Here is a 22,216-nt window from a genome sequence, read left to right on the forward strand (position 1 = left end):
ACACAACTAATCGAAATATCCATACCCAATACAACAAATATACAAAAGAAAACAGGAGAAAAAATTGAAAAGTACATCCAACTGGCTGAGGAAGTCAAGGAGATGTGGCATCAGGATAAAGTTGACATTATACCGATTATACTATCAACTACAGGAGTCATACAGCACAATATCCACCAGTACATCAACACAATACAGCTACATCCAAACATATCTATACAACTACAGAAATCTGTAATTATTGATACATGTTCAATTACCTGAAAGTTCCTAAATGCAATGTAACACATACCGCACAGTTAAAAGGAAGTCACGCTTGATCAAGGTCCGCGTCACTTTCCATTTTTAACCAGACATAACGTCTGAGGAAGGAAGGAAATATATTAATAATAATAATAATAATAATAATAATAAACCCTGTGGAGGCCCGGGAAAAGAATAGGCCTCCGGTATGTTCTGCCAGTCGTAAAAGGCGATGAAAAGAACAAACCACTAATAGGGCTAACCCCCCTTTTAGTGTGATTACTTGGTTCAGGACATAACTAAAGAAGCCTCGGACAAGCGCCGTCATGGTCGGGGACGACGCTTGAACCCTATGACCGCCCACAATGGTAATGACACTGCTAGCCAACTGGAAAAAGATTTAAATCCAAATAGAGGTGTTTTGCAGGATATGCTTCCTGCAACCACCCTAGAAGGAAAACAAAGACAGAGAATGAGATGGTCAGATGAAGTTAATCGACACCTCATGTTCTGTTATTACCAAGCAACTAACCTAGGAACCAACACAACTGGATATAGATCACAAGTTTACACAACATTTATTACCAGATACCCAGAATTAAAATTTTTAACAGAACAATGACTAGCTGATCAGATACGTGTAATAATCAAAAATAACAGGATACCCTAGTCAGAATTAGAAAACATCAAACAACAAGTACAACAAATACTGGAACAAACTAATGTGCAATCAGAAGACGAAGAAGAAGAAAATACAGTAATGGACTCAAACATCCCAGAGCAAACAAACAAAGAACAACACACGTCAATTAAACAATCAGAGGAAAATGAAATCTTAAGACAGCCACCAGAACAAGCACAAATAGAACACGAAGTGACACATATGTTAGATATAGACGAAAAATTTCAGCTGACATATATAGAATACAAAGACACAAATACAGACATTAGACCATTCTTGCATAGACCGCCAAATAACCCACAAGTCGAAACAACAATAAAAACTATCAACACAATCATACACAACAAAATAAATGAAAACACAACTATGGAAGAGTTACAACTACTGGTTTATATAGGAGCACTCACTACACTAAATATACACACTAGGCAGAGATCGGAACCAACCAACACACAGAAGAAACCCACAAAACCAGCATGGCAACACGGGCTACAGATCAGAATAGAAAAACTGAGAAGACATCGGACAGCTAACACAATTTATAAGAAATCAAATGTCAGTGTGTGTGTGTGTGTGTGTGTGTGTGTGTGTGTGTGTGCATACCCGTCCTTTTTTCCCCCTAAGGTAAGTCTTTCCGCTCCCAGGATTGGAATGACTTCTTACCCTCTCCCTTAAAACCCACATCCTTTCGTCTTTCCCTCTCCTTCCCTCTTTCCTGACGAAGCAACCGTTGGTTGCGAAAGCTAGAATTTTGTGTGTATGGCTGTGTTTGTTTGTGTGTGTATCGACCTGCCAGCACTTTCGTTTTGGCAAGTCACATCATCTTTGTTTTTAGATATATTTTTCCCACGTGGAATGTTTACCTCTATTATATTCATATCATAAATTATTTAACAGTTACATTGCAGACCCATACACATTCCCTGATACACTTACACATGGAATAACTTACCTGAAACCTAAAGAACAAGCAGACACAGCAAACCCAGCTAAGTATCGCCCCATAACATGCCTACCCACAGTATACAAAATATTAACTTCAATCATTACACAGAAATTGACACATACAACACAGAACAAAATTGTAAATGAAGAACAAAAAGGCTGTTGCAAAGGAACACGAGGTTGTAAAGAGCAACTGATAATAGATGCAGAGGTGACATACCAAGCTAAAACTAAACAAAGGTCACTACACTATGCGTTCATTGATTACCAAAAAGCTTTTGATAGTGTACCCCACTCATGGTTACTACAAATATTGGAAATATACAAAGTAGATCCTAAATTGATACAGTTCCTAAACATAGTAATGAAAAATTGGAAAACCACCCTTAATATCCAAACACATTCAAACAATATCACATCACAGCCAATACAGATTAAGCGTGGAATATACCAAGGAGACTCATTAAGTCCTTTCTGGTTCTGCCTTGCTCTGAACCCACTATCCAACATGCTAAACAATACAAATTATGGATACAATATTACTGGAACATACCCACACAAAATCACACATTTGCTATACATGGATGATCTAAAACTACTGGCAGCAACAAATCAACAACTCAACCAATTACTAAAGATAACAGAAGTATTCAGCAATGTTATAAATATGGCTTTTGGAACAGACAAATGTAAGAAAGATAGCATAGTCAAGGGAAAACACACTAAACAGGAAGATTACATAATGGATAACCACAGCGACTGCATAGAAGCGATGGAAAAAAACAGATGCCTATAAATATCTAGGATACGGACAAAAAATAGGAATAGATAATACAAAGATTAAAGAAGAACTAAAAGAAAAATATAGACAAAGACTAACAAAAATACTGAAAACAGAATTGACAGCAAGAAACAAGACAAAAGCTATAAATACTTACGCTATACCAATATTGACCTACTCATTTGGAGTAGTGAAATGGAGTAACACAGACCTAGAAGCACTCAATACACTTACACAATCACAATGCCACAAATATAGAATACATCACATACATTCAGCAACAGAAAGATTCACATTAAGCAGAAAGGAAGGAGGAAGGGGATTTATCGACATAAAAAACCTACATTATGGACAGGTAGACAATTTAAGGAAATTCTTTCTAGAACGACCAGAAACTAGCAAAATACACAAAGCAATCACTCGTATAAATAAATCGGCTACACCACTGCAATTTCATGACCACTTCTGCAACCCTTTAGATCACATAACATCAACAGATAAGAAGAAAGTAAATTGGAAAAAGAAAACACTACATGGCAAGCACCCATATCATCAAACACAGCCACACATCGATCAAGACGCATCCAACATGTGGCTAAGAAAACGCAATATATACAGTGAGACGGAAGAATTCATGATTGCAATACAGGATCAAAGAATAAACACCAGATATTACAGCAAGCATATTATTAAAGATCCCAATACCACAACAGATAAATGCAGACTTTGCAAACAACAAATAGAAACAGTAGATCACATCACAAGCAGATGTACAATACTAGCAAATACAGAATACCCCAGAAGACATGACAATGTAGCAAAAATAATACACCAACAGCTTGCCTTACAACATAAACTTATAAAACAACACATTCCCACTTACAAGTATGCACACAAAATGTACTGGAGAATGATGAATACAAGTTATACTGGAACAGAACCATTATAACAGATTAAAGACCATCACATAACAAATCTGACATCATACTCACCAATAAAAAGAAGAAATTAACACAACTAATCGAAATATCCATACCCAATACAGCAAATATACAAAAGAAAACAGAAGAAAAAATTGAAAAATACATCCAACTGGCTGAGGAAGTCAAGGACATGTGGCATCAGGATAAAGTTGACATTATACCAATTATACCATCAACTACAGGAGTCATACCACACAATATCCACCAGTACATCAATGCAATACAGCTACATCCAAACTTATATATAAAACTACAGAAATCTGTAATTATTGATACATGTCCAATTACCCGAAAGTTCCTAAATGCAATATAACATATACCGTACAGTTAAAAGGAAGTGATGCTTGATCAAGGTCCGCGTCACTTTCCATTTTTAACCAAACTTAACATCTGAGAAAGTAAAGAAATAATAATAATAATAATAATAATAATAAATAATAATGGCAAAGAATTAGCCCTGATTGAAGCCAACAACAGAAAGCTTCTGAAGGTACAGCAAATTATGAATCAATGCCAGAAAGCTGTAGTTCAGTGCTGGACTGTCAGCTTGTGCAATAAAGCGTTGCAGGGAGAAGATCGAAGGCAAAAAATAGTAAGGAAAAGACCCAATCTTGCCTGAGCAGTGGAACACTGAAGAAGAAAACTGGAATGATTCTTTCTGTGCAGAAGACCAAGCTATCGGAATGAATGCCATCAAATCCAGAATAATCAAGAAATTGGCAAAAGATCTGAAGTGTGAAGAAGCTGATGAAACAATTTATCATGTCTTCTGCTGTTCCAAAAGGATTCCTCAGACCAATTTAGAAGTACAGGCACACTGATGTGCCACAAATGATACAGTGGAACTAGGCCACAATTACCATCTGCTGCTGGCAAGAAATTAGTGGTACAAAGAGCCAGAGAAAGTTTTAGAAAATGAATTTTCCAAATTACTGTGATAATCGAAACTTTGGACAGATTGAATGCTGGAACACATTACACCAGGCATCACAGCTGTGGAGAAGGGTGAACAGTAAATGATTGACATTGCTGTCCCAGCTGATTGCAGAATTGGTGAGAAATAGCTAGTACAACTTGGCAGGTATTTGTACTTTATGAAAATACAACTACACCAACTGTGGTGTAAACCAGAGAAAGAAGTCCCAGTGGTTTGTAGCATATGCAGTAGTTCAGGAGATCTTGGTGGGCTTTTGAAGATCAATGATATTAATAAAATATACATCTGACAACTACAAAAAAGGAAATTTACTGAGATCTGCAGAAATACCTGCAGCTACAGCATGCAGTCATAAATGCTTGGGTATTGAGACACACACACACACACACACACACACACACACACACACACAGAGCCACCTCCAGCATTTCCGGCCAGAGATGCTGCTGTGTGTGTGTGTGTGTGTGTGTGTGTGTGTGTGTGTGTGTGTGTGTGTGTTTATTGATGAAGGTTGTGGCTGAAAGTTTTATGTAAGTGTCTTTTAATTGTTCCTGTCTGCAACTTGATGTGTCTTTACAGCAAGTAGCAATCTGTCTTTTCCTACATTGTTGATATTACCTCCATGAGTCTCCATTGTTTAATAACAAACATTGGTAATAATAGTGAAATTAAATTGGTTTAGCACTTTTGAAGCTGTGTTTAATGCCATTAGAAACATAATGGATAATGACAGAAGATGGGAGTGACAGAGTAACTGTTCAGAAATAAGTTTATATGAAGACTGAAGTGAAGAATGAAAATTTGTACCAAAGCCAAGATTCGAACCTGGGTGTCCTGTACAGTTGGCAGATGTGCTGCCGGGCGGGGTAGCCACACGGTCTGAGGTGCCTTGTCACAGTCTGTGTGGCTCCCCTCTGTCAGAGGTTCGAGTCCTCCCTTGGACGTGGGTTGGGTGTGTGTTGTCTATAGTGTAAGTTAGTTAAAGGTAGATTAAGCAGTGTGTAGGCTTAGTGACTGAGCAGTTTGGTCCCATAAGACCTTACCACAAATTTCCAATTTGCAGATGTTCTAACCAGTACACCACCCTGGCACAGTAGTTTTGCACAACTGCACAGACTACTTTAGCACACCTCCATCTTAAAGCCAAATTCCCTTTCACTCCTCAGTGCACTTGGTTTTCCCCTTAAACTCGAACAGCTTTGTAGAGGCTCCCCAACTTTGTTGGAATAGCATCTTGGCATCATATGAAATGGATAATCCTGCCTGAAATGCAGGCGTAGGTGCTTTGACCAAATGAAGCTATTTGGTTCCAGAGACCTTTTCAAATCTCGGACATCTGTTACGTATATATGCAAACTGAAGCAATGAATTAAAATTTGTAAAAGGCTGGGATTTGAATACATTTTCATTTGTAGCTGCAGTTTGCCTGCATGCATCATCGCGTTTGAGACTTGAAAAGACATCGGGAACCAAATAGTTTCATTGGTTCAGAAAGATCAGATGGTTTAGAGGTATGTGTAGGTGAGGGGGGGGGGTGGAGGAGAGGTGGTCTTTGTAGATGGGGAAGATGTGGGGGGAGGAAGGCGCTGGCGCGGGCGGGGGGGGTTATGACTAAAGTGAACTGCGGAAGATATGCATGTCAAAGAAGAGAGAACTATGGTGGTAAAGGGACCATTAACTGTCTTTTAAGCCAGGAAGGAGAGTAATTTCTGAGATTTTTGGTGAAGATCAGTCCAAATTTAGGTTCCCAATATACAGATTGTTTGAGACATTGGCTGTGTTACTCAGTGCTGTAGTGAAAATTTTGATTCTTCTTTTTTGGGGGGGGGGGGGGGGGGGGGAGAGAGAGAGAGAGAGAGAGAGAGAGAGAGAATTTCCTTTACACTGTTTGGGCACTAGCATTACAAAAAATGACATTTTGTTAGAGATATTGATATAATATTTTGTTAGGCATGGCTTAGAAAATGGGGAGAGAGACAGAAAAGTAGCCCAGAACATTGGCTCAATGGAGACTTACTGGATGTGATGAGGAGGAGACTGACTGCTGGCGACTTCACTCATTGCATTGGACAGCATTTCAATAGCCCCATTTCTCCTGGGCATTACTGCTTCTGTGTCATCCAATTCAGACAGGGTCAAGTCGCGACTTGTTTAACTGCGTAAATTTGAACATTGTGACTCTCTTCATGGGGTTTGGAATTAAGTGGGCATTCTGGGGTAGATGTTCTGTCTAACATCCTTCGTTCTTCTCGCAGACACAAAAAATGTTTGACTCCATACGTGGTCCAAATGTTCCAGGCTGCCTCTGTCACCCGTCTGTTGAACTCGTTCAGAAAAATAAGTCAGAATTATTTTGATTCCTCTGCTTGGCACTCCACTTTTTGGTGTCCATAATGCCACTTGCTTTTTTTTCCAGGTGGCAGTATGTAAAATCAAATAGCAACAGTGAACTACAAATGAAAATTATGTCTTTCAGTAAACAAACTCAAAGCAACTCGAATACCAATGTGCAAAACAAAGATGCTATGAACTTGTGCAACAACCTAATAGAAAAAAGATGAGTTTCACAGTAGCAAAGATGAAAATGTGCTTGTACTTCTAAGGTACCCATTTCACGGCCCATGTTTCCAGACATTTTCATCTTGTTTTGGTCCAGACTACCACCTCTCAAAATGTGGAACACATTTTTAACATCCCATATACACAATGTATGTATTACATAAGGAACAGAGAAAAGAAAAAGTATTTATGGTAGGAGTTTGACTGTAGCAAGTGTAAGTATTGCACCTCACTGTCTGACACTGCCAGCAAGCACAGGCATCAAACTGTCTGCCGCCGGCAGGTGGACGAGGAGCGCATCCGCCTGGAGAAGCTGGCGGAGTCGCTGGTGTCGTGCGAGGATGACGAGTCGCAGGAACAGCTGCTGGACGTGTACGAGCGGCTGGACGACCTGTCGGCTGACACGGCGGAGGCGCGTGCCGCCTGGATCCTGCACGGTCTCGGCTTCTCGCCCGACATGCAGCGGAAGCGCACGCGCGACTTCAGTGGAGGCTGGCGCATGCGCATCGCACTGGCCCGCGCTCTGTATGTGACGCCGCACCTGCTACTGCTGGACGAGCCGACCAACCACCTTGACTTGGACGCCTGCGTCTGGCTCGAGGAGGAACTCAAGTCGTGAGTAGTGCAGGGGCGTGGGCTCTGTCACTAGAAGCAGACGGGACTGTTCGTTTATTATGAGCTGGTTCTCAAGTTGTTTCCTCTCAGTTGTGCTTTTCGTATTATACCTGTGTGCCCCAGGAGGATTGGTCAGTATTCAGAGATATGAGAACACTCATGTGAAGGAAAAAACTTCCTTTGGACTTGCACCCTATTCCAAATGGTGTTCAAAACTAGGACAGTAATCTACATTTGTTTTTGGGCTAGTGGTGTGTAGATAACGTGCCGTACCTACCCAACCTCTTTGATGATATATTGTAGCCCAACCTAGATAGTTGCTGTAAAGCTCTTTGCGTGGACTGCCTTTCTGTTGTTAAACTAGCCTGTTCAATACACAGTTGTCTATGGTGAGTTGCAAGTCACGTTGTGCTCTAGGGATTGGGATCGTACTAGAGAGAAGCGTCGGTTAACTGTATTTGTACATGTGCTCGCTAAAGTGCCACACATCTACGCTAACAAAGAATATGCAGATATGGTGTAAGTTTGCGACAGTAGTGCTCCTACTGCTGTGGAATTGTCAGCTGCACTTTCCGACACATCGAAATCCCGGTTATAAAGTATTTACTAGAGTTTTCAGCACATTCTGTGACAGTTCTTCCTCCAAGTTCCCATTTTTCTTCTGAAACTGTAGTTCAACAACCTGTGCAGGAACAGCAACACATTCTGGAAATTATGCAACGTAGTTTACTACCAGCACGCATATTGTATTTCAGAAGCGATTGGGAGTAGGACATAGGCCATATGAATTTTTTTGCTTAAAATGATTGTCACATCCCTGAATATTGAGATTTCCTTCTAAGAAGCACATATATATGCCAGACTGGCATGCTCATTGTTTTAGGTAGTCTTCCTTTTCCACCTCAGTTATTCGTAGATGTTTTTGCAAGTGTTACTGTTTTTAGCTGGTTTCCGGCATGTCGTCATACCATTATGGATGCTGCTGCATCCATAACACTGAGGATGTGCTGTTAAAAATTGTAAGTAACACTTGGAAAAATATAAAGTCACTGACAACTGTAAGCACGTAAAGCACAGACACAAAATTCTGAGAAAAGTAGATGTTTGCGAAAATAGAAGTTATAGGGAGACCACAAGTATCATATGGTTGACTTGTTTTAAATAGTCTCAAAATTATATATTTCCTATGAAAAACTAATGTATCCACTTTATATTATGTAATTTTAATATTTAGGACCATTGTTATTAAAGTTAACTCACAAAATTTTGATATATAGGCTAGTGACTATAGTATTTTTGCAAGTAGTAAAGTATGTAATTTTATGTTCAGATTCTGGTTTCACATTCACCTCAGGGAAGAGGCCTAGTAGTATTTTGTGTTTCAAGAATGATATTCGCCTTCCACCTATGTATTTGGGCTTTAGACCTTCCAAGACATTTACAAACTGTGGGGAAACGACAAATTGTGGTTTCCCTCCAGTGAAGAATGTGTTACAGTAGTGCCAGTCTGTCTCTGATTATGAATTACTATTAGATATGTTATGCAGAAATTAAATTATGTTGAAAACCTGAAGTAACAATTGAGCAGCACTGACGAGGAGAGGTCCGTAGCTGTGAGATCGACTTCGTGAAATAATCTGTATTACGATGTATGTTAAGCTCCATGGAATCATACCCTCCAACAGTTCACCCTGGTGGATGTCACATATTTAATGTTTTTACTGGTGCTTCTTAAGAATTTTCAGCTTTCTGAGTCAAATATTTAGCAGCTTGCATTTTTTTGAAAAATGCAGATTTTAACCAAAATACTGCTCTGAACAAGTTAGGGCTTGTAACTTTTGTGACGTACAATTTCATATTCCAGGATGTATACGACCCGGGACAAGCAGGAGATCTGGGAAAATCCCGGGAATTTTTTCATCCGGGAGAAAACCGGGAAGAACTTGGAATTTTTTTTTAGTATTCTGGGAAGTTTTCATTGTTTTAGTTTTCAGTTAAAAATTTTGTAATTTTGACTGGTAAGAAATGATGCTCTAACAAATAATTTTACTTTGGCCCACTACTGCAGAATAATACTGCAGCAATAAAACATGAACAAGGGAAAGAAAACCAAAATAAACTTAAGTTGCAAAGGAAATGCGCCGTTTCCAACAACAAACGACAGTGCACACAAAGCGCCTGCCAACACCAAAATGTGTCGAAGGCTTTAGGACGAAGACTATGCAATATTTAATAACAAAAAACTGCTTCCGTTTACTGTGAGGTCACAGCGGTTTGCACTAGATTCGTTTGAGCAGTTGCCAGCGGGCTCGTGCGCGTGCACAATTGATTCGCGTATGAGCAGAACCTGCTCCCGCTTATGGCTATTTGAAGTACGGCTGTTAGCTGTATCGGCAGTATCAACAAGCAGTCACACACAGCTGGAAAAATTCTTCTGGCGAGTCCAAGCTGCCAGATTCGTGCATGTGCAGAGTTCGTTCCCTGAAGTGCCGGGAAGTTCTACACAGGTGTATAAAATCTGAACCATTCAAAGGGTTTCTAAATTTTATGGTTCAGAGAGAAAGTATTCTGTCACCCCCTAACACGGAAAAAGTGTATTTTCACCTGGGAAAAAGTGTGTTTTTTAACTGGGACATCTGAGAAAAATCTGGGATTTTTTTTTTCCTTGTCCATGTAGACACCCTGTATTCTGATCAGTTTTTAGCTTTGTAGTTTAATTATTCAGCACCATTATATTTTTCTTAAACTCATATTTTGCTTAACTTATTCATTTGATCATCCTGAGACTTTGCAACATTAACATTAATGTACTTAAGCATACACTGATGAATTTTTGATTCCACTCTTCAATTATGGTGCAATCCTGTGCATGTTAAGCACAGGCGCGTTATGACGACATGGCGCTGATAATAGTGAACTGGGCACATCGCTCACCTCCATACCTCTTACAAAGGTACGGCACTAGTTTCGCCTCAGTGACTCGTGTAGGAAAATTAGAGAGAACTTTGGAGAAAAGAAAAGGAGCTGTACGAATATCGAGAGCTTGGATCACAGTGTAGTACTGAGTGAAGAAGTGAAAACTGAAAGCTGGAGGGCCTGTAAAAAGGAAACAAACATGAATCCAATGTTATGTAAATACGAAGATGGTATCTGTCCTTTCGGACACGTCTGGCTTACTGGCCAATGATCTTTTTCGGTGCAGGTGCACTCATATTGCCCTAACTCCTATGGGAAGCAGTAGATTGACTGCCGTGGGTAATAAGTATTGTGGGCAGGGGCACTACTAATGTAGTGTGTGGATAGTAAGTTGGAAGTGTGGGTCTCAGGGGGAGCATGCCAGAGGTAAGTCCCTGCAGTCGCAGTATCCTCTGTGTCCTTGCTGGCTCAGTCAGATAGTGTGTCCTCCATGTAAGCAGGAGATCTCTAGGTTAGAGTCCCGGTCAGGGCACACATTTTCAGTTGTCCCCATTGATTTTTAACAATGCCTGTAAGCAGCTAAAGGTCTGGATTTCATTGTAATTTCAATATTATGTAGGTTGATGAAGATGAGAGGGGAGATTTGATACTACAAAAATTTGACAGAGCCCTGAAAGGTGAAAGTGAAAATTAGGCCCTTGGAGTAATTACTGACATCATTCAAGAGCTTACTATGACAAAACTACTTCACACAGTTTGCAAGATACGTGATATGAGGGAAATACTATTGGACTTCAAAAAGAAAATAATAATTCCACTTCCAAAGGAAGATGCTGACAGATGTAATAGGGAAGCATGACTTTAAGAAATTATAGCTACAAAAATACTGACTGAAATTGTTTTCAGAAGAAAGGGAAAACTGTAACAAGCTAACGTCTGGGAAGCTGGATTGGGGTTCCAAAGAGAGGCAGTACTGACACCCACATGTAGCCTTCTACAGAAGTGAAGTGTGGACGGTAAACGGTTGTGACATAAAGAGAGAGTAGAAATCTTTGAAATGTGATACTATAAGAGACTGCTGATGTAACCAATGAGGAGGTACTGAATGAAACTGGGGATAAAAGAAATATAAGGAAAAGTTAGTTCGGCAATGGAGGGAAGTGTGAGGTGTAAAAATTGTAGACGGAGACCAATGTTTGATCACAGTAAGCAGGTTCAAGTGGGTGCGAGCTGCAGCACATAAGCCGAGATATAGGGGCCTGTGCAGGATAGACTAGTATGGGGAGATGTATCAACCAGTGTGTGCACTGAAGGTCACAATACCAGTGTAAATTGTAGGTATTGTCGAATAAAATACAGAGTCATTTTTGTTGTGTAAATGTTTATATTCCTCAAAATCTGTGGACAGACTCCAGCTTATGTGGTTGGCTTAAATTTATGTCTCTGCCAGACAAGTTGTAACATGCTACCATTTACATTTAGTGGTGAGGTTTATTTCAATGTGACTTTCCCTCACTTCTTCCACGGAACTCGTATTTACTGAGGAATGTGGTAAATTGGTTAAGACAGTGGTTTCCATTGGAACAACTGGAATCCAAACCCCTGCCTTGGCACCTTCATTTAAACAATTTTTGTACAATTCACAGTAATATGTTTGTAGGTTTCCCCAAATAGATTGAAGTGAATGCCACAGTGGTTGGTCTTAAGACTGCACGGACGTTCTCATCCCGCCAACTGTAGCAGGTGTTGCACAGTGCCCTGTCGGGTCCATCTATGCCTTGTGCTCCACCCTCCTTCCTTCTTTATTAAAGTTAATTTTTTTTACAAATGTTAATGAGAGATGTGTAACTGAAAGTCCTGATGTGTGTGTGTATCACTTTTTACAGGTACAAGCGAATCCTGGTGATAATCTCGCACTCTCAAGACTTCCTGAATGGTGTGTGTACCAACATCATCCACTTAGACAAGAAGAAATTAAAGTATTACACGGTGAGTAGTTTTCTTTTTTCACTGCACATATTCAGACTCATTTGACTCACTGTAGTGGGGCCTGAGACACAAGTATGTCCGAATATGTGCCGTACTGGATGCACTCCTCCAGGCACTCGCAGGATGGATACTGTTTAGAGTGTTCGCTGTACCATTCGGATACTGACTGCTGCTGACGTGTCGGGACTCTCAGATGGGGTGAGGGCAGATTGTGGATGTCTCCTTTACCAGTCACTTACGATGAGTTGCAGACGTTCTTCTCTGTCTGTGATCTGTTAATCTTAACGCAGAGCTCTCGGGGCTGATTTGTGAGTGGAAAGTGGATTGTGAGTGGTCTCACAATCTTCATTGTCTCCTGAGCTCGCACTGGAGGTAGAGAAAAGGTGTAGTGTATCTGGACAGAACTACTTTAACCTCTTCAGTACCACTGATAAAATAAGAAAAATGTTTCTGTTGTGGATTTTATTGTCGTTAAGCTTAGTTACATTCTAAATAAGAGGATCATTTTTAACGCAAAAACAGTGTGTCCTGTCAGGTGATGTCCATCCACGGTCGGCCACTCTTGGCCAGTCTCTAACTACACCACCATTACATTTCACATCTCTGCCGGTGTTGGTTATACTACTTCATTTGTCGCTGTGTCGATCAGCAGTCCTGCCGATTGTGAAGCACACTCAGTAATTCGGTTCTTAAATGCGAAACTAGATCATCCTGCTGAAATTCACTGGTTCAGGTTCATGGTGCAGGAATAATGAATGATGGAAATGTGCAAAAATGGTGTAGGTTGTTTAGTGATGGAGGGACTAATATATAGGGAAACATTTCACGTGGGAAAAATACATCTAAAAACAAGGGTGATGTAACTTACCAAAAGAAAGCGTTGGTATGTTGATAGTGACACACACACACACACACACACACACACACACACACACACACACACACACATATCCATCCGCACATATACAGACACAGGCAATCGTATGTAAAGGCAAAGAGGTTGTGTTGGACTGCAGGTGTAGCGGTGGGCCGGAGGACAGCACAATAGTGTAGACAGCCGTGAGACTTTGGTAGTTGGTGCAGTGGCTCTGCAGTTTCTTGGACCAATCCTCTTGTTCCTCTCTGTTTTCAGGGGAACTACGACGCGTTTGTGCGGACGAGGCTGGAGCTGTTGGAGAACCAGATGAAGCAGTACAACTGGGAGCAGGACCAGATCGCCCACATGAAGGTACGTCCCTAGAAAATTGTACGACAGGTGCCATTGGCAACATTCTGGTGTGTCCCGTAGTAGTCTCTACTAGGCATGGGACCTCACCTACCCGTCACCAGTAGCGTCCAGATTTATGGTTTACATAGGGCTCGGACAGAAGTGGGAGTTCTATGGCCAACCAGTTGGGAAAAATTGTTTTGTCGCAGGGTGGGTGATGCGGGAGTTTTTTGTGATAACATGGTTTCAAGGCAATGGTTGTCACCGTGGAGAGAGGACAGAATGGTAAGCTGAAGAGTGTGGGATTGGGACCTTATGCAGAAACTTTATTTTCAATTTTTACATTAATGTGTTACGTACATTGTAAATAAACCAAAATAATGCTCACTATTATTAATATTGCCATAAAAGGTGTAAAAACAAAAAGCAAACAAAAAGTTGGTGGGCGAGTACTGGGCAAAATGTAGGAATGTTACTTCATCAGAATCTGGGACACTTCAAAACAGTTTCATTCAATAATTTGACGTGCGTGTGCGTGCGAGAGAGAGAGAGAGAGAGAGAGAGAGAGAGAGAGAGAGAGAGAGAGAGGAGAGAGAGAGAGGGGGAGAGAGAGAGAGAGAGAGAGGGAGGGAGGGAGAGAGAGAGATATCACACCCCGAGAAGACTGCTTCAAAATACATTCCATTCCATTGCCATTGGAAGAAATGTGTTGCTCATGATTTGCTGCAGCACTGTGCGATGGAGAATCTCTGATGAATGTAAACAATTTGATTTTCTATAGAAACTGTAAAACCACCAAGTAATTGTAAAAATGCAGTGTTATATGAAGTGTGAAAGTTGCCAAGAAGACTTTGCCTTACTTTTTATAGTGAATATCACACCAGCACTACTAAAAACTACAAAATAATAAGTCTGTAATTTTATGTAAGTTCTCATGTATGCCTTACAATCCCTCCCTGGAAATTTATTTGCAATTCCAAAGTTTTGTTGCTCTTTAGTTTTCAAGCCTTTTATGAAAATATTAATAAATACTATATATTGAGCATTATTTTGGTTTTCTGCTGTGTAAGGAACCTGGTTGTTGTGGTCTTGTGGTCTTTAGTCCAAAGGCTGTTTGATGCAGCTCTTCATGCTAATGTATCCTGTGCAAGCCTCATCACACCCAAATAACTACTGCAGCCTACATAAATCTGAACCTGCTCACTGTATAAATCTCTTCTTCTCTGTCTAAGATTTTTACCTCACCCACCCTCCTCGAGTAATAAATTGATCATTTAATGCTCTCAGAATGTGTCTTATCAACAGATCCCTTCTTTTGACCAAGTTGTTCCACAGATTTCTTGTCTTCCCAATACTGATCAGCACTACCCCATTAGTTATGTGATCTACCCATCTAATCTTTAGCACTTTTCTGTAGCATTACATTTCAAAAGCTTCTACTGTCTTCTTGTCTAAACTCTGTATCGTCCATGTTTCACTTCTATACATTGCTGAAAAGACTTCCTGACACTTACATCTGCACTTGATTTTAACAAATTGCTCTTCTTCAGAAACGCCTTTCTTGCTCTTGCCAGTCTGCATTTTATATCCTTTCCACTTTGACTGTTTTCATTTATTTTGTTGCCCAAAACTCATCTACAACTTAGTGTTTTGTTTTGTAATCTTATTCCCCAGCATCACCCGATTTAATTCTGGTACATTCCATAATACTTTCTTCGCTTTTGCTGATGTTCATCTTATATGCTCCTTTCAAAACAATGTCCATTCCATTCAACTGCTCTTTCAAGCCCTTTGCTGTCTCTATGATGATGATGATGATGATGATGATGATGATGATGATGATATGGGCAAACCTCAGAGTTTTTATTTCTTCTCTGTGGACACTAATTCCAAAGCAACATAAAAATCGAAAATAAGAAAAAGAAATGTTTCCAGATATGGACTCGATCCCACTACTCTCGGATTACTGTTCTTGTCTCTTTCCTCTGTATCAACCCTGACTGAAAACTATGCTAACGTTAACGCCCAGCCAATGCAGTAACACTATTTTACTTCCAAACACAAATTCCTAAAACCATAAATATGTACAAAATCATTGATGACTCACTCACCAGTCGGGTTCTGAACATCGTGATACATTTCCCAAAATTAAAATGTATTCATTTTACATTGACCTCATGCCAAGTTGTTGTTGTTGTTGTTGTTGTTGTTGTGGATAAGAATCAGCGTGCCATCTCGTTGAATTGGATGGACTGCTGGTGGTCTACATTTTTCTAACAAAATATTTCGACGCCGTACTTCGGCGTCTTCATCAGGTGCTTCCTGTGACTGAATGACAGGCTGACTGTCTCCCGTATTTGTCTGGATGGTGTCTGGCATTCCCTACGCCATCCGCTCACACCACTACAATGTTGGTTGGTCGCCGGATGTTCCGCCCACCAGGTGCGTTCCTAGCACTGTCGACAGGCTGTTTGCTGTTGTTGACCATTCCGACTTTCTCCAGCGTGACCGTATTGGTTTGTCACCAGGTGTTCCGTCTTCCATCCGTGCCTGCTTCTGCTGTTTCCCCGGTGGCGGCCGTTTCATGGCATTCCATATTAGGTTGGCCCCTGTCAGACACGTTCCTCGCACTGTCGACAGGCTGCGTTTGCTGTTGGAGACTGTTCTGACTTTCTCCAGTGCCCCTGTCATTCTCCTGGTCATGTATTTTCTTCCATTCTTTTTGTAAGAGGTCCGAAGCTGGGTTCCATGCCGTGCTGAGTTGGTACCCAGCTTCCCGGTTTATCAAGTTCTGTCATCTTGATTTCGATCGATTCAGTGATGACACTATACCAAAATTTGGGGGTCTTGAGATAAGATCCTGGTTTTATCATAATTCATGGTGTGCTCAAGTTCCAAGCAGTGTTCTGCTATTGCCGATTTAGTGGCTTGTTGTAGCCTGGTATGCCTTTGGTGCTCTTTACATCTTATGTCCAAGGTCCTGGCCAATGTAAGACATACCGCATTCACATGTATGTGGTAGATACCAGGTTTTCTCGACCCCCAGGTCATGCTTAACTGTTCCAAGAAGTGCCCTGATCTTGTTTGGTGGGCTGAACACACTCTTGATATTGTGTTTTTTCAGTATTCTGCTGATCTTAGCAGATATAGGCCCTGCATATGGTATAAAGCTACCCTCCTGGCATCTCCTTCTTGTTCCCCTCCCTCAGTATCAGGTTGTCTGGAGGATGTAGCACCTTGTGGATGTCCCCTGATGAGTATCCATTGCCTGTGAACACTTGCTGTAGGTGTTCTAACTCTGCAGCCAAGCTGTCTGATTCGAACAGTGTTTTGGCTCGGTGAACAAGAGTTCTCAGAACCCCATTCTTCTGTTCCGGATGATGGCAGCTGTCTGCTTGTAGTTATGAGTCGGTGTGTGTAGGTTTTCTATACACACTATAGCCTAATGTAGCATCTGTCTTCATTTTCATCAGAACATCCAGGAAAGGAAGTTGACTATTATTTTCTAGCTACATTGTGAACTTAATGCTGGGGTGTCTAGAGTTCAGATGGTCAAGAAACTCTCAGTTTTTCCCCACCATGTGGCCAGATGACAAATGTGTCATCAATGTACCTAAAGAAAGAGGTCGGCTTGTAGGCAGCGGTCGTAAGTGCCTCATCCTCGAATCTCTTCATAAACAGATTTGCCACTACCGGAGATAATGGACTACCCATCACCACTCCTTCAGTCTGTTCATAAAATTTGTCTCCACATAGGAAGTAGGTCGATGTTAAGATACGCTTGAAAAGGTCCAACACAGCTCCACCAGATTTTTCACTGATTAAATCAAGTGTCTCCTGAAGTTGTATCCTAGTGAATGGAGACACAACATCGAAGCTGACCATGATGTCTTTGTTTTTGAGACGTTCTACCAAGTCTGATGAGTTGCGGATGTGGTGGACACACTTTCCCATATACGGTGCTATCATCATCTTAAGGTGGGTGGCTGTAGGATAGGTGGCTGCACCAATATTGCTCACAATAGGACGCAACGGTATACTCTCTTTATGGACCTTGGACAATCCATGTAATCTAAGTGGTACTGTTGTCTTAGCTTTTAGTTGCTCGACAACCTTCTCAGACCATCCTGTTTCCTTGACCAGAGCTCTGGTTTTCCTGTCCACTCTATCGATGGGGTCGTTCTCTAGTGGACTGTAAGCAGGGTCCTCTAAAAGTTGGCTGATCTTCTGGTCATAGTCAGTCTTCAACAGTACAACAGTAGAGTTCACCTTGTCTGCCGGTAACACCACTACTCTTTCATCTTCCTGCAAACTCTTGAGGCCATCCTCTCATGTCTTGAAATGTTTCTTTTGGGTGGTCTGGCTTTGGTGAGCGCCCTGCACGTCTCTCTCCGAATCTCTTTTGGAACGCTCGATGGTAGTGTGTTGACCACTTGCTCCACAGAGCTAATGAAACTGGAAATTGGCAAGTCTCTAACTGGAAATTGGCAAGTCTCTAATAGTGACTGCAAAGTTGAGGCCCCTTCTGAGTACTTTTAAGGTGGAATCTTCTAATGGGCGACCACGCAAATTTACCACCTTGAGAGTATCGTGTGCCTGTTGCACTTTTTTATTCCTACGCTCAAATTTTGCCAGTTGTCGAGCTGTAGCATTGTGTATAATGCATGCCGCCAGCGACCATGACGTACTGTCCACCCTGTTCCAGTCCTCTGGTGCTAAGTTGTTTGCCAAGTCCAAGTGTAGTCAAAGCAGATCCCTGGAGGTGACATCCACTCTATGCCACATATCACGGATCCTTTCCCTTACCATGGCCATACTGGCGTGATGCTCAATTCTGTTAGCAGCCTTACATGTTATATGGTGTTTAATTTTGGCAAAAACAGTGTCACGTCTTCTATGCACCTAAATAGGAAAATGAGTGCGCTCACCATCCTCTCTTTGTGCTGTCATAACTTTTCCAGTAACTTCATCTTCTTGCACATTTCCTCCCCATAGAGTCTTGCAATGTAATTTCTTAGACTTTCCTGGCAGTTTTGTGACATCTCGTTGAATAGGGTGTACTGCCAGTGGTTGCGTTTTTCTAACACAGTATTTCAACGTCATACCGTGGTGTCTTCATCAGGTGCTTCCTGTGACTGAACGACAGGCTGACTGTGTCCTGTATTTATGTTTGGATGGTGTCCGGCGTTTCCTACGCCGTCCGCTCCCGCTGTGAACGTGTCAGTTCGTCACCTGATGTTCTGCCTTCCATCTGTGCCCGCATCCGCTGTTTTCCCCGGTGGTGGCCATTTTATGGCATTCCCTACTAGGTTGGTGCCCGCCATATGCTTTCCTCGCACCGTCGACAGGCTGCGTCTGCTGTTGGTGACCGTTCAGACTTTCTCCGGTGCCCCTGTCATTCTCCTGGTCTTGTTTTCTTCTGTTGTTGTTGTTGTAATAGGTCCAAAGCCGAGTTCCACGCCGTGCTGGGTTAGTATCCAGCTTCCCTGTTTATCAAGTTCTCTGTCATCTGGATTTTGAACGATTCAGTGATGATGACGCTATCCCAAAATTTGGCGGTCTGAGATAAGATCCTGGTTTTATCATAATTCATGGTGTGCTCAAGTTCCAAGCAGTGTTCTGCTATTGCCGATTTAGTGGATTGTTGTAGCCTGGTACGCCTTTGATGCTCTTTACATCTTATGTCCAAGGTCCTGGTGCTCTGGCCAATGTAAGACATACTGCATTCACGTGGTATGTGGTAGATACCAGGTTTTCTCAATCCCAGATCATCCTTAATCGTTCCAAGAAGTGCCCTGATCTTGTTTGGTGGCAGAACACTCTCTTGATATTGAGCTTTTTCAGTATTCTGCTGATCTTAGCAAATATAGGTCCTGCATATGTTAGAAAGGCTACCCTCGTGGTCTCTTTTTCTTGTTCCCCTCCCTCAGGATAATAGTAATAATAATAATAATTATAATAATAATAAAAAATTCAAAGGAAGTCACGCTTGATCAAGGTCCGCGTCACTTTCCATTTTTGACCAGACATAACGTCTGAGAAAAGAAAGAAAGATTATTATTATTATTATTATTATTATTATTATTATTATTATTATTATTATTATTATTTAACAGTTACATTGCAGACCCATACACATTCCCTGATACACTTACACATGGAATAACTTACCTGAAACCTAAAGATCAAACAGACAAAGCAAACCCAGCAAAATATCGCCCCATAACATGCCTACCAACAATATACAAAATATTTACTTCAGTCATTACACAGAAATTAATGGCACATACAACACAGAACAAAATAATAAATGAAGAACAAAAAGGCTGTTGCAAAGAAGCACGAGGATATAAAGAGCAACTGATAATAGATGCAGGGGGACATATCAAGCTAAAAGTAAACAAAGGTCCCTACACTACGCATAGATTGATTACCAAAAAGCTTTTGATAGTGTACCCCACTCATGGTTACTACAAATATTGGAAATATACAAAGTAGATCCTAAATTGATACATTTCCTAAACATAGTAATGAAAAATTGGAAAACCACACGTAATATCCAAACAAATTCAAATAATATCACATCACAGCCAATACAGATTAAGTGTGGAATATACCAAGGAGAATCATTAAGTCCTTTCTGGTTCTGCCTTGCTCTGAACCCACTATCCAACATGCTAAATAATACAAATTATGGATACAATATTACTGGAACATACCCACACAAAATCACACATTTGCTATACATGGATGATCTAAAACTACTGGCAGCAACAAATCAACAACTCAACCAATCACTAAAGATAACAGAAGTATTCAGCAATGATATAAATATGGCTTTTGGAACAGACAAATGTAAGAAAAATAGCATAGGCAAGGGAAAACACACTAAACAGGAAGATTACATATTGGATAACCACAGCGACTGCATAGAAGCGATGGAAAAAAACAGATGCCTATAAATATCTAGGATACAGACAAAAAATAGTAATAGATAATGCAAATATCAAAAAAGAACTAAAAGAAAATTATAGACAAAGACTAACAAAAATACTGAAAACAGAATTGACAGCAAGAAACAAGACAAAAGCTATAAATACTTACGCTATACCAATATTGACCTACTCATTTGGAGTAGTGAAATGGAGTAACACAGACCTAGAAGCACTCAATACACTTACACGATCATAATGCCACAAATATAGAATACATCACATACATTCAGCAACAGAAAGATTCCCATTAGGCAGAAAGGAAGGAGGAAGGGGATTTATCGACATAAAAAACCTACATTATGGACGGGTAGACAATTTAAGGAAATTCTTTCTAGAACGCGCAGAAACTAGCAAAATACACAAAGCAATCACTCGTATAAATACATCAGCTACACCACTGCAATTTCTTAACCACTTCTACAACCCTTTAGATCACATAACATCAACATATACAAAGAAAGTAAATTGGAAAAAGAAAACACTTCATGGCAAGCACCCGTATCATCTAACACAGCCACACATCGATCAAGACGCATCCAACACATGGCTAAGAAAAGGCAATATATACAGTGTTCAATTACCCGAAAGTTCCTAAATGCAATATAACATATACCGTACAGTTAAAAGGAAGTCACGCTTGATCAACGTCCACGTCACTTTCCATTTTTGACCAGACATAATGTCTGAGAGAAGAAAGAAATAATAATAATAATAATAATAATACAGTGAAACTGTGTTTTTACACTTTTCAAGGCACTTCAGAAAAATGGTGTAAAACACAGGAAAATGTAAAATGTGCAAAATAACATTTTAAGCTGTAAAAGTTGCGTATAGGATACCCCCTTGTATTCTCGCCTTTTATGTATGATACATTTACATAACAGACATCAAAATACTTGTCAGGTACTTGTTTATCTAATAAAGGTTTATTATGTAATAAAAACTGCTGATGTAACTGGAACTGATAACTCTCTGGGCAGTAGGAATGTTTGACACAATTTCATACATCATAATCGATGTTTTTGAAAGCCTGCAGCTGTAATTCATTATTTAAATATTGAAATACTGCACTAGTTACATATTTGTTCATGGTTAGCATGATGCGTTTTGAGAAATTCTACTCATTGTCAAGTGCAAAAGTGTACAAAGTATTTTGTGTGGTGTTGAATATGTGTTATTCTGCATCTCTTGCATTGTGCTGGTCTTTCTGAGGTTATTAGGTACTGTGCCTCCTCAATTATGTGGAAAACCACACACATGCAAACTATCACTCACATTGTTTGTGTAACATAACAAAAAATACATACGTAAATACTGCACTTGACAACCAGATAATTTGTATATGAGATATGTGGAGGTTTTGA

General features: G+C 40.4%; 1 protein-coding gene across 4 annotated transcripts in view; it reads left to right on the plus strand.

Moving 5' to 3' along the window:
- Window positions 1-22,216, plus strand: part of LOC124553650 (ATP-binding cassette sub-family F member 2) — an 86,936-nt gene that overhangs the window by 15,098 nt on the left and 49,622 nt on the right. For all 4 annotated transcript variants that reach the window (XM_047127528.1, XM_047127527.1, XM_047127529.1 and 1 more), the window contains exons 5-7: window positions 7,414-7,745; window positions 12,548-12,650; window positions 13,783-13,878. In XM_047127528.1, the coding sequence (XP_046983484.1) occupies window positions 7,414-7,745; window positions 12,548-12,650; window positions 13,783-13,878 (531 nt within the window). The remainder of the gene's footprint in view (window positions 1-7,413; window positions 7,746-12,547; window positions 12,651-13,782; window positions 13,879-22,216) is intronic.

The sequence above is a fragment of the Schistocerca americana genome, chromosome 11, assembly GCF_021461395.2.
Source record: "Schistocerca americana isolate TAMUIC-IGC-003095 chromosome 11, iqSchAmer2.1, whole genome shotgun sequence".
NCBI classification, from domain to species: Eukaryota; Metazoa; Arthropoda; class Insecta; order Orthoptera; family Acrididae; genus Schistocerca; species Schistocerca americana.